The sequence below is a fragment of the Dermacentor variabilis genome, chromosome 2, assembly GCF_050947875.1.
Source record: "Dermacentor variabilis isolate Ectoservices chromosome 2, ASM5094787v1, whole genome shotgun sequence".
NCBI classification, from domain to species: domain Eukaryota; kingdom Metazoa; phylum Arthropoda; class Arachnida; order Ixodida; family Ixodidae; genus Dermacentor; species Dermacentor variabilis.
In genome coordinates this window covers 60,089,556-60,102,123 of record NC_134569.1, presented here as the reverse complement: position 1 = coordinate 60,102,123, position 12,568 = coordinate 60,089,556, and the positions used below count along the sequence as shown (strand labels likewise).

The 12,568-nt window shown below is 48.3% G+C and overlaps 1 protein-coding gene across 3 annotated transcripts in view; it reads left to right on the top strand.

Moving 5' to 3' along the window:
• Window positions 1-1,512: 1,512 nt before the first annotated feature.
• Egfr (epidermal growth factor receptor) overlaps window positions 1,513-12,568 on the top strand; it is a 226,427-nt gene continuing 215,371 nt past the window's right edge. For all 3 annotated transcript variants that reach the window (XM_075680693.1, XM_075680695.1, XM_075680690.1), the window contains exon 1: window positions 1,513-1,748. In XM_075680693.1, coding sequence (XP_075536808.1) covers window positions 1,616-1,748 — 133 coding nt within the window. In that variant the 5' untranslated portion in view covers window positions 1,513-1,615. The remainder of the gene's footprint in view (window positions 1,749-12,568) is intronic.

Here is a 12,568-nt window from a genome sequence, read left to right as displayed (position 1 = left end):
TTATTATACATAGCAGCCGACCATACGTTTTGTAGCTTAGGTCTTCTTTCTTGTGCGTTTGTGCTACCCTTATTAATGAGCCATTTCTTGACTATGTTCTTGACTATGTAACCGCGTTTGTGTGGATGCGTAGACGTGTGCTTTTTGTTGTACTTGTAAACTGCAAATAAAATATTTTCAGGCTTACTCAATCTTTGGTGTCGTGAGCGTTTATTCCAGTCGAGGCCATCGTGCCACCTGGAAACCGCATTCTGTCAGTAGCCCTACACGAAATGCAACAGCTGGAGCGCGGCGGCACAACTCGGGGTAACGGCGGCGTAATAAACGAAAAACCGCTCGGGATGCCCTTAAAAGTCAGTTGAGGGTGTGCCTTAACTCGATATGACTCAGTGCTACATGTATTCTGCTGCGCCTCGATCGTGCTCCCGCCAGTTTGGTTGCTGTGTGGCAAACGTAGCGCCTACATACATATGTAGGCGTTACGTTTACCACACAGCAACTAAACTCGCGGGAGCACGATCAAGGCGCAGCAGCCAGAAACCCAGTAAAGCCACAGAACACCTGGTAAACTGTGCAAAACCCCGTTTCCGTTTCCTGTTGTACAGCGCCACCCGTGGTCGCATACTTTAGTTCACGACGCCACCGCTACGCTTATTTCCGTAGCACTGTGGAAGGTACAGTTTCCCTTCTCTAAGTTTGTATAGGTGTTCTGTGTACACACTACTTTACCGAAAAGTAGTGCAATGAACGCTTCACAACGAAGATCTTTATAAAAAACGCTGAGTGTGATCGCAATTAAATTTAAGCATAAAATGTGCTAGTAAGCTTTAGTATATCCAGATAAAAATTATTTTTTCAGCAAAATATTAAACTTTTATTGGCCTACAGCCGCGGATGAATACATAGGAAACGTTTGCCAAAAGTTGCCCTATTGCAGCACCTAGTGGGCCGTTTATTGACTAGCTAACTTGCAAGTTTTAAAATAAATAAAATACTGCAAAATAAAAATAAATTATCATGTAAAATTGAAAAAAATTATATAATATTGGTGCTAACTGAAAGAAACGTAAATGGTATTTTTATACATGCACTTCAGGCAATTTTTATTTGCACACTTTTTATTCAGTGTTTAAATGCAAGATGTAGTTTATAATATTAAGTTTTACTCTTGTTCATTTGACGTAAAATATATTTTACATTTTAATATGTGCGCTGTGGCTATAATGGCGCTGTTCAACACACTCAATCAAGCTTTAGTAGATTCTACTTCGATCGCGTTGTACAATATGTGTGCAACGTAAAAATATCACAGCAAGCACTAGTTAGTCTTTTATAATCTAATACAGGAATATAATATATTACATGTTGTAGTTTTTTTGTTAAATTTGTAAGAATGGAATTTATGCATTCGCTAATGAGAGCTCACCGTTTCCCTTGCTGCGGAGCTAAGCTCTGCAAGCGCCGCCCGTCGCGCCGCCTCTCGGTGAGGAGGCAACGTACGAAGAAAAGTACGCGTTGATTCGCGGCGCGCGGATGGGAGTAGTGGCTTGTGAGCGCGAGCGGCGGCGATTTTCAACGGTGTCCCGTGCTTGTCAGGTGTGAGCATGCCTCGTCCATGACAGTGCGTGGATCAAACGTGCCCAGGATTCGCCGGATTGCTGCGATGGATTTATTCTTCCGGACTGTCGTTGTCGTTGGCGTCGCAGCAAGACTAATCGCGAGTGTCCACGGCGTCTTGGAAGAAAAAGGCAAGTTCCCTTCAGTGGCTCTCCCGTCACGGTCCGCTGCTCTGGCCGCGGCTGTCACGCTACGCTGGTCTTCTTAAATGGACTCCTTGGGGCTGGCGTCGGCAGACGCTTGCCTCCGGGGACAAAGTTCGCGGCGGCAGGTGACTTTAAAAGGATTCTCTTTAAATCAGGAGCCGTTGGTCAGCGACCGGCCTGTGACACTGTCCGCAGTAGTCCTTGCGGAAGGAACAACTGTCCGAACCATTTTTTTCTGAGTGGTTGATACTTGCAGCGTGTTTCAGTAATCAGCCAAGTTATACCGGTGTCACACGTACACTTCTGATCGCGATCGGCGCCGATCCGGATCGAAATTCTGGACAGCGATTGGCTCTCTCGAGCATTTTGTGGAAAGGAGCCAATCACGACCGAGAAATTCGATCCGGATCGGGCTTGATCGCGATCAAAAGTGCGCCGTGTGACACCCGTATTAGTGTTTTCGAAAACTATAGTCCTTAGCGTAATGACTTGCTTAAGCTTTCTCATCTCGAGAAAGAAAGAAAAGTTAAAAGAAAACGACTTGAATAGTGAGATAATTTGCCTGCTTTTCTCGCCCATTGTCAGATGATAAATAAAGCGCAAGTTCACGACCGAGTTCAAACTGTTTTGAGACTAGTGTCGCCGACGCAATGTTTCGTGCCTTGTGCATCGAGACACAGCGGCCAGTGGGAGTTTAAGCAGATTTGCCTTAGCGGGTGTCATTTGTTGTCCTTGTGAACGTAAACAGCTAACACGCTTTAACTTTCGACTAAGTTGCTCAAAATTGATTAGCAAGTAGTCGGCGATTGAGTTGAAGGACAACCTCAAGATGGACGTGACGTTGCAAATGCCGTAATAAGTCGGTTCTGTTTTGCGTCTGTAATAGTCAAACGCGCACCCGTCATTCTTGCGAAAGAAAATTCAGTGGCGATGTAGCGGTAAGTGCGAGAGAAATTCGTTAGCAGTTCGTCGCACCTCTTTAAGGTCCCGGATAAATGATTTAGCTGCTTTTACCACATTTCAAAGTGTTGTTCAGGAGCCCACACGACGCATCTACTGCGAGGATCGAGGTGCTACTTACGGTATATATATATATACTACGTGACCGGCTTCCCACACTTCACATACCATCGTAATATACGAGGCTATGCATATTCATACACTTTTGTCCACTTTGACACTCCTAATGATAACGCATTAAAATGGGCAGGATTGATCAACTCGCCGACCGGCGCGTTTGCCGGTACCTTGCTAGCTTTAAGACGCTACGTTTTATGTATATTTAGGATAAGGGGTTGCGATTCTTTTTCCAACCGCTCTCTCTTGCTCTGGGTGTTTGTTTCAATTGTTTATTTGATGGTTCAACATTTAGACCGTGCTGCTGTTTCAATTGTTTATTTGATGGTTCAACATTTAGACCGTGCTGCAACCGTCACACCTTACCTATGCTATCTCTCAGTCAGCCACATGGGCTCGTGCAACTACATATCTACATATCGTAGCTTACGTAGAACAAGTTTTGTTGCGAAAAGGTTGTCCAGAGCAACTTGTTATTTCAAAGACTGCCGACACTGGTTCCAACGTATGAGCGAAAAAGTTACCTTACTGCAGCCGTGTTTTAAAGTTCCAGGGGCCCTTTCTTTTAACTCGTCGGGTCCTACAAATCTCCTGAATCAGACGAGAGAGTAAAGTTGACATACATCATCGAAACGTCTTTATTTTGCAGAACAAATAAGTTGGCTGGTGAAGGCGCGGCGCTTATTTGTCGTATTCAATTCAATGCAAACGGTTCCTTAATATGTTAAAGCGCCTTTTCGATCAGGGCACATGCGTAGTGATGGCGCCCATGAAGAGTCCCGACAGCCAGTTCAGTTGTCGCAGTTGTACGAAAAAAGAAATTATGTGTTTCTGTAACTCATGTTTAGTGTTTCTATTCGCTTCACTGCTGTTGATATGTCGCGTGCAAATATTTGCTGCTGCCTATTCCTAAAATAAACAACAGTAATCGAAGTGGCGACCTCGTGGCAATCAGCAGTCGATGAAGGGTACACGCGGCGCCAACGTGTTGTGACAAGTGAGTCGCATATCGCAACAGCCGTTCTCGCTCTCTGATCGGGCGGCCGCTGGTTCGTTCGGACATTCCATCGCCTGTGTATCTACAGGCGCTCGATTGCATGGGCAAAGACGGCGTCGCTGAAAGACCTCTCGTCGCAATGGCCCCCACACGCGATACGCCGTTTTCTTCCGTTTCGCCGCTGACGACAGGACATGGTTCCTGAGCTGCCTTCTCCTTTTTTTTTTTTTTTACGTTATTTAACGCTTTCAGTTTCTTCTTCTCTGCTGCTTGGTCTGTCTTGGGGAGTACGGAATAGGAGGGAGGGTGAGAGGCGAAGGTTAGTAGAAGAGAAGCCTGCACAGCGAAGCCGGTCTCCGTGTGTGGAAAAAGCGCTGCCTGCTCGATCGTTCGCTCTCCTGTCGGCAGTCAGGTTTGCGTGGCGGTGGGGGAAGCCACACTACAGGTGGGGGGGTTACGCTGCTTCTTCGGCGAGCGAGCGCGGTCTTCAATGAAACCGGCTTTTGCGAGTTTTTGCTTTCTCTTTCTCCGTGCGCCGCCGACCTGTCGTCCCAAGCAATGTAACAACGTCCCAAGCTCACCTTCTACGTGCTAGCTTGCTTGCTTTTGCGTTGTTCCCCTTCCTGTCTAGCCGCTCCTTTTACGCGCTGTGCATTCATCTGCTACCCCCCCCCCCCCCAATCCCCCTACCTCTTCGGAGCTCGATTGTCCGCAAATATGAGCTACGTTTACTTCGTCTTCTTTATGCGTTTGGATGATCCGCCTCTGCGCTGATTGTGCGAAGCTGTAGGGTTTATGCTTTTTTGCCCGGTGCTGCCGGATCGTTTGTGCAAACAGCCTTATTACTATTGAAGGGGATAGAACTGCGCTTTGATATAATGGAGAAAGACGCGGATAGGCGCCCTTCATTCCGTTCCTATCGTCTCCTATGTACGATCGCGTTGACAGGCGTGTGAAGGATTGCTCGTCCACAAATTAGTTCGTGCCAAAATTTCGTGCGATTCTGAAGAAGTGGGTTTCTTGTAATTCTGCACTGTTTTTTTTTTCTTTTTACGCTTGCTTAGTTCACCTTCCCAATCATGTCGTGCCTAAATAGGACATGATCCGTTTCGATACGGTTGTTGGCCTGCTACATATGTGTTTTTGATGTTTGTTTATGTCCTCGTTCAAGTGCGCCGGACAACATAGATTTGTCCCGGGCCATTTGCAGATTCTGCTTGCTTGACTCTCGCACCTCATTAGTTTCCTTGCACTCAGGTCTTGTTAGATAAACGGAAGATTGATTGCACGAATTAACCGAAATGATAGAGTGAAAGCCACTGAACTACATTTCTTCCGCCCCCCCCCCGCCCGTCTTTTTTTTTCTTTTTAATTTGGTGCCCCGCATCAAAAGAATAATGCATGCCGCAAAGCCTGAGCGCTGCGCAAGTGGACTAGCCTCGCCCCCACACTTAAGTAGTTAACCGTACTAAAGAGCAATACAAGTTAGTTTAGTGAGCGAAGTATTTATTTTGAAGGCTCGAGTTGATTCAATTGACATGAAAATGCTGGTTCTTAATCGGACAATTTTTTTTCTTTCCACTTTCTCGTGTAATGGCCGTTTTTCTCCAGAAGTATGAAGACTGACTGGCTTGAGTGCTTGAGATACGGTGCGGTCAACACGCTTTTAGTCAATCAATCGACTTATATTTTCCTAAAATATATAACAAGTACAGAGGTGTCCTTAAAAAGCTTATATGAGCAGCTTGACGGAGCAGGCACCACCGCAACGGCAGCACAAGCAGGCATAAGGAAATGTATGAAACGTATACATGCTCTGGCACAAAAAAAAAAAAAAAAAAGAACTCAAACGCTGCTTGTATGACAACTAGAAGTTGCGCGAGCATGCTGCGTCTCCCTAGGAGACACTTTTGCTACTGAACCGCAGCAATTCATACTCGACTTTCGCTCAGACATCGCTTTCGGCAACGGGTGTTTAATACTATTTATGAGGGGCTGCAACTGAGTGTTTGTTTGGGATTAACTCTTCGGTCTCAAAAACTACTTGTCGCACACCCCTAGTGCCTGACGAAGTGAATTTACGGGGCGCATTGTTCGACGGACATTACAAAACTTGGTCGACGCACGGGACAGAGTAATTTGGCTCTGGGTATTTGCTGCTGTTTTGAGTATGCCGAGTACGCAAGGCGGGCGGAACTTGCAAACTGTCGGTGTCGAAACACCGGCTTCTCGCGGAAAGCGCGAGGCGGTCCGAAAATTTTCTTAAGCGAAGCCCGCAAGCGAGAAAGGCCGTGAGTTGGCGAAAAGGCGGAACGAGCGAAAACCGCGAGCCGGGCTTGACCGCACAAGTAGACCGAACCGCTTAGCGATGGTAGACTAATTTCTTTGTTCGATTAACGATTAATCATTCGTCGTTTTAGTATTTAATCGGTTAATCGCTTTCATCGAGTAATTGGTTAATCGAAATTATTGGCGGGTACTTTAAAGAGGTTGAAACACGGTTATCTGCTTTTGTAGAAACCTAGTTTAATGTCTGAGACTCGGGTGGAACCAAGTTAGAAATACAAGTGTATAAAGTTTGATAAAGAATAATCTGTAATTTGTTAAATAGTGGTCAGAGATGGCGATATGCACAGGGGAGGAGAAAATTATTGGTTTATGGTTTTAAGCCACCTGCTCTTTTCTACAGAGCGAAGGAGCGTCAATTTGCTGGGATGTTTGGGTGAAACCGACACCTTCTTTGTATGTACACACAACGAGCACGCGAAAATAGTCGCTCGGAAGCTATATATTTGCTGGAATCGACATGAACTTCATCGCTATGTCAAGTACATGCTCCAAAACCGGCGTGGATGCTGCGCCGCGTCTTCAGTGGACTGGCAGTGACACGGCGAGTGAACGACTGGGTTTCTATAGCAAGCCTCCGTATTCCGTCGGCATGGCGACGTGTGGAGGGAAGCGAGGGGAAGCGCTCGGCTCGCCGTCATTCAAGACTCGCAAAAAAAAAACTGTCGACAATCGCTCTACGACAGCCGCACAGCCACCACTGCTCGGGCTCTCCCATTCTAGTGCGATTTCAAAATTTTCACGCCACTCCTGTCAAACTCTAGGAAACGATTAATCGAACATGTCTAATCGACTAAGTCGATTGAATGAAAGGTGGACATCGATGACGATTAATCGTTTTGCGGGATACCTTTAATAGATCAATCGTTCATCGATATTACCAACCTTAGAACCGCCGTGTCGAAGACGTCAGAGAGGCCACGTGCTTCGGGGCTGCAGCTGGCTGCTCTTTGTCTTGTTGTGCAGGTCTGCGGTGGACAATCTTAGCCGATGTCCGAAGCCTGGCGAGGGGAGAATGTTCTCCTTGTCCCGCGCTACTGGCCTTCGCCACATATGAGACAATGGCACTTCCCTCGCACTCGGTTTCCTTGCTCGGCCGTTCTCCTCTCGCCGACATCTTTTCTTTCCAAAGCCTGTCGGTGCGGCTTTCTCTTGTTTCGCTCTCGGGCATTTCCTTTCTCGCGGAGGGTCGTCGAGACAACAAAGAAAGAAAAAAATACGGCCGCAGCGCTCGCACGCGAAAGTGCGTAGTCCTCTCTTGCGAGCACTGTGACGACGATGCGGCTCCTGGCAGGGGCCCTAAATGCAGGCAAACTAGCTCGTGCACCCCCGTGGTCGTCGTGGCGGCGGGGTCTGCTTTTGTCTTCTGCTCAATCCACACAGCTTCATGCAGCTGCCGCCAAACCTTCGTCTCGTTAAAACGGCGCAGCGCTGGGGGAAGCTATTGAGCGCGAACGAAAATGGGGGAAAGCTACATATGACGTCAGCCGTTCAACCACGTAGTCTACGCAGGCTCTTTGCGTGAGTGGTTGGTGACTGGCTTCCTGTTGCCAGCTCACCGGTGGCGATATCGGCAGCCCTAGTTAAACAGTCGCCCAATCAAACACCGCTTTCGCGGTATGCTGTATTTAGGAACTAGGAGTCTTGCGGGGATGATCGTCTGTAGGTTCCACAGCGCCGCATGGATTTAGCCTACGAGAGTGCGCTACTATCTTGTCGCCATTGAAGACTACCTCCCGGAGTCGCAAGAGATGTTGGTCGCGGTTGTGTCGGCGAGGCCGCTCGTTTCGAAAGCCGTCATTCTTTTGAACACTGAGCAGACATCGTTGCCGTGCAGGGAAGCAGACGAGAGTGCTACAGGCGATACGAGCGTTGTAGCTGGGACAGCGGACGGTTGCAGCGTATGCCAGGAGTTGTGAGTTAATCTTCGGTGCAGCAGCTTTCCCGCGCCTGAAAGCGCGGTAGAAGTGGCCTGTTGGGGACTCGGGTGGAGGGGCCAAGCTTCACCCGCCTCGCAGGCTCCGTGCGCGAGCTCGCCTGCATGTGCTACGCTGCGGGACGTCTAAAATTGGCGCTGCGCGTGTGGTCCGGCGTCGCCTGCACCTAATACTCGAGGCACCCTGCTCCCGCTTCCGTGCACTCGGCGCTGTATCTCGCCATTGTTAGGGATTCGCACGTGGGGCTTTTAGGGACGAAATTTACGCGCCTTTGTTTTTTCTTTATTTCGTTCAGCTCTCCGTTTATCTCTTGCTGGCCTCCCTTCTGCCGGGATGAAGAGCAGACCGTTGTCTCGGCAACGGTTTTACCGTTGGTCCGCACATGGCCGCACGCCGATGGTTCTTGCGCGTAGCTTTGCCATTTAAGAGGAATCTTCAGAGGGATCCGTTTTGCCATTGAGGATCTGTGTGCAGTCTTCGCACTGGCGACAAATAACTTGCGTGATTTTGGTATTATGTGGCGCAGCAAATTCACGCAATGACAAATCTGAGCTCGTGAATTAAGCCCCCCCTCCCCCTCCATACTTTATCCCGATATGTTGTGATAAGTGCAGGTCGACGAAAGGGCCCCCGTAGTTGATGCTTTATAGGTCTTAGATTTCGTCTTTGACACTTGTCAGTCACGTGTCATCACATCGGTTCCATAAGCTATTTCACCTATGGGTAGCAAACCGGACGCTCGTCTGGTTGACCTCCCTGCCTTTCCTCTCTTTGCTCTCTCTCTCTCTCTCTCTCTCTCTCTCTCTCTCTCTCTCTCTCTCACCTATGACATACCATTCACTGAAAGACTATTTCACCTATGACATAACATACCATTCACCGAAGAAATTAATTAATGCTGATTCACCAAACAGTCGGTCCGCGCCGATATACCGGTGATGGACAGCCGGTACCGACAAGTAAGCGCTTGTTACGCTTCCTGTGCAATGCGCAAACAGGAAGCCACAGGAGGCGAGTATTTTGACAATACTGGGCTGCCCTACAACCACCACCGGCCTTCTTAGCCTGCGGCCTCGCCTCCCTCGCGGATGGTACGGGCATTCGCGGTCGGAATGGCGTCGGCGTTGTTCGCCTGTCACGCGGGTGCGCAAAGCGCTCCGTCGTCGTATGTCATCGCCGGACTGCCCTTGCCGCTGACGACGGCTACGTGCCATTGTTTCTCCCGACGTGTTCGGCGTCGCGGCTTGTGCGCAAATTGTCCCAGAGTTTGCGAAGTTGCGTGGGCCATATTTTGTGGTCCGTGGTCGGCGTGGCTAACGGAGCATGCGAGAAGACAGGGGCCAGCGCGAGCGCTGACTACCCTGCAGCCAACGGCTTTATTTGGAGAGGCGAGGCGTGTAGAATAAAACCGTCAGCCGATTATCAGTGCCCGATTCACGTCCGCTTTATTCTTTCTCTAGCCAGCTGTATGCGCTGTTTGCCATGCGGAAAAGCTGAACCTCATCGCGAGAGAAATTCCGAATAAAATCGTTTTGCTGCTCTGAAATGTGCAAGCGCGTCGGTGTCACGAAAAATAGTCACCTTAAACTCTAGCCTGATTTGGAGCACGGCCAAGGTCCCAACAGGATGTTTTCAGTCACCGGCTGATTGCCGGTACCCGCAGAACATTTAGCCGTCGCCTGCTTCTTGCGATGTTACTGAGGGTAAGCGCAAGTAATTTGGTTCACTGTGACGTCAGAATTAAGGAGTGAGCCTACGTGAACATTACCATGTGTCACGAGTTTTCACTCATGATTACTATATGTATACCTTCGATGTATCGCACTGCACAGCTTTGTAAGGTGTTTTTAAGTAAGTAAATAAACTAGCGCTAATGTATTCCACGCTTCATTGACTGGTGGAGTTTGTGATACCAAAGCAATGTTCTGTGAGAGACGCCATATAGTTGGTCACTAAGGGTTCCTCGTTACGCCACAGTTTTAGCGTTCTGTCCCTATCGAAATGCGGCCGTCGCAGGGAATCATGGCCGAGACCTCGTGCTCATTGGCATAACGTCATAGGTACTGAGGTTAAGTATAATTTTTGCTGCTCGTGTGACTTTCACTGGGTGTTTTAATGCAGATGTGAAGGCCTTCCGGTCTTACGAAAGCCTTACGCGACCACTGTGGCTTCAAACCGCAGTTTTCACTGTAGGTACCACCACTCGCGATAGCAGCGATAAATGGACGCACATGGTCGTTCGTTTATCGCTATTGTTATTTTTTTACCACGCTTTCGCGCATGCGAGAGCGAGCGCCAGCGTGTATACACTTGAGTGACGCCGGCTGGGATTCCGTAAGGCTGACAGCAGGCGATGAGCAAGCAGCGCGTTATAAATGTATCCTTCGTTTCTGCAGGTTGCAGTGTAGGACTAAAGCCATGCCACCTGTGCCAGCTGTATACCTCAGCCATAAAAAGGCACATGTACAGTTATGTGCGAGAATGACGCTTGTTCTTGCATAACCTGTGCTGTGCTTTCTTTTTTCTCGCTTTTCTCTCTCTCTCTCTCTCTCTCTCTCTCTCTCTCTCTCTCTCTCTCTCTCGCTCGCTGCGTGTGTGGGGTTTCTCCTTAGTACGCGATGATGATAACTATGATGATCTCACTCCGCAGTGGGCAAAGTTGCGCATGTGGTTCCCACTGCGAAAGCGTGGGGTCAGATCGCGCATTAGGCAACGCGGGCACATTTGCGCGACCTGAATAACGCGTACTTCGTTGTGCTCGTGGACTTCACGTCCACCGTTTGCGAACTGTTACAAATGTGAACACAAGCACGTCGAAAGAAAACAAGGCACGTACGCGGGGATAAGTTCGGCTCACGCGGCCATATCGTGCTGCTCGGAGTGATGACACGTAGCTACACGTTTTGTCGAAAGATGCGCCGCGTTGCGTCGCGTGCGACGTCATGCAGGTGTAAATTTGAGCGCGGGAGCTCGTAAACAAATATGGTAAACGCGGAGAGCGTGCTTACTGAGGGGTTGGTTAGCGCCTGCGTACCGCGCTGCGTGGAAGGATGCGAGTACCAACAGGAAAGATGCCAGGCCACGGCGAGCGAGTGGCGTGTCGGGGTCAGGTCCAACCGTGACCCGCGGGGGCAGCGGGAAGTCTTTTCTGTCCGGGAGGTCTCGCCTCGAGCCTTCGCCCATTAGGCAACGAGGTTGAGGCCGGAACGCCACGGGTATCACCCTTCTTTATTCCCTGTTACTTTGTCTTTTCAGGCACTCGAAACGCTGCGTCTCCTCTCCTTGTTCTCTTCCTCGATCTTTTTTTTTCTTTTCTTCGTAATACGTTTTCCGTTGGTGATGTTCCGCTGTTGACTGAATTCGTACTCCTTTCTTGCACTTCTTCTGGGGCACTTGAAGACCTGTTCAAAAGAAGGATGCGTATTAGATGCTACAGTCATCAGACTTGTCTTCTTACAGCTGCTGGTACCAGCATATGTGGTAGCGTTTATTGCAATAGAAGGATTCGAATGTTGAATTTTTTTTTTCTAATAGAGTCAAATGCGAAAATTCGAGCGTTATGGGTCTCAAGTATCGAATAGAAAACTGTTTTCCCCATTTTCTTGTGGGCATAAATAAGGATATCAATAGAAGTCCCATTTTAGTTAATGGCTGAATTCATGTAATGCTGTTTTGCAGTGCGTTCAGTAAGGAAGCTTGTGAACGAGCAAAAAGGTGTGGCGATTGCCATTTTGTACTGGTTGATTTGCGGCGGGCGCTTGAAGAGGCACCAGCGTGGAATAACAAGCATGGGCCCTCTTCCACGGCAGAGAGAGCTTTAACAATTGTATAGGGTGACCCTGTACATTGATCACATTCGAATATTCTTATTGAATTGTCAAAATGTTTGTTTCGGTGCTAAGTATTGGATTCGTAATTCGAAATTTCGATTAATCGTGCACCCCTGAAGCTTTCAACTCTTCTGACGATAAAGCCTGCGCCAAGTCTAGTGTTCCGCATGGATTTCACTGCGTGTTGTTGCGTACTGTCGCGCTCAAGTTGCTCTGTTAGGAAGTATTCGTAGATAAACCTTAGCTTGTTAAGAAGTGCCGCTTGCTGGGCCAGTTGGCTGATGCTAAAACTTGAAAAAACCCAGCGAAAAATTTGAGGCGCCAACACGACGGAAAGCAGAAACACCACAACGCTGGACTAGCACCAATATATGTCAGTTGCTAGATCAGCGTTGTGATGTCTCTTCTCTCCGTCGTGTTTGCGGCTCAATTTTTTCGCTTTTTTGTTTCAAGTTATACCTAGCTTGCTTAATTTCAGGGCCTTTTTCCATACTAATGAGGGTTCACGAGAGACTGGATTTAGAGAACTTTTAATCAAAATAGTGTACTTAAATTGAGCCTCTGTAGTATAGTCTGGCCTTCAAGGTACCACAGGCACATTAAAGGTACACTAAAGAG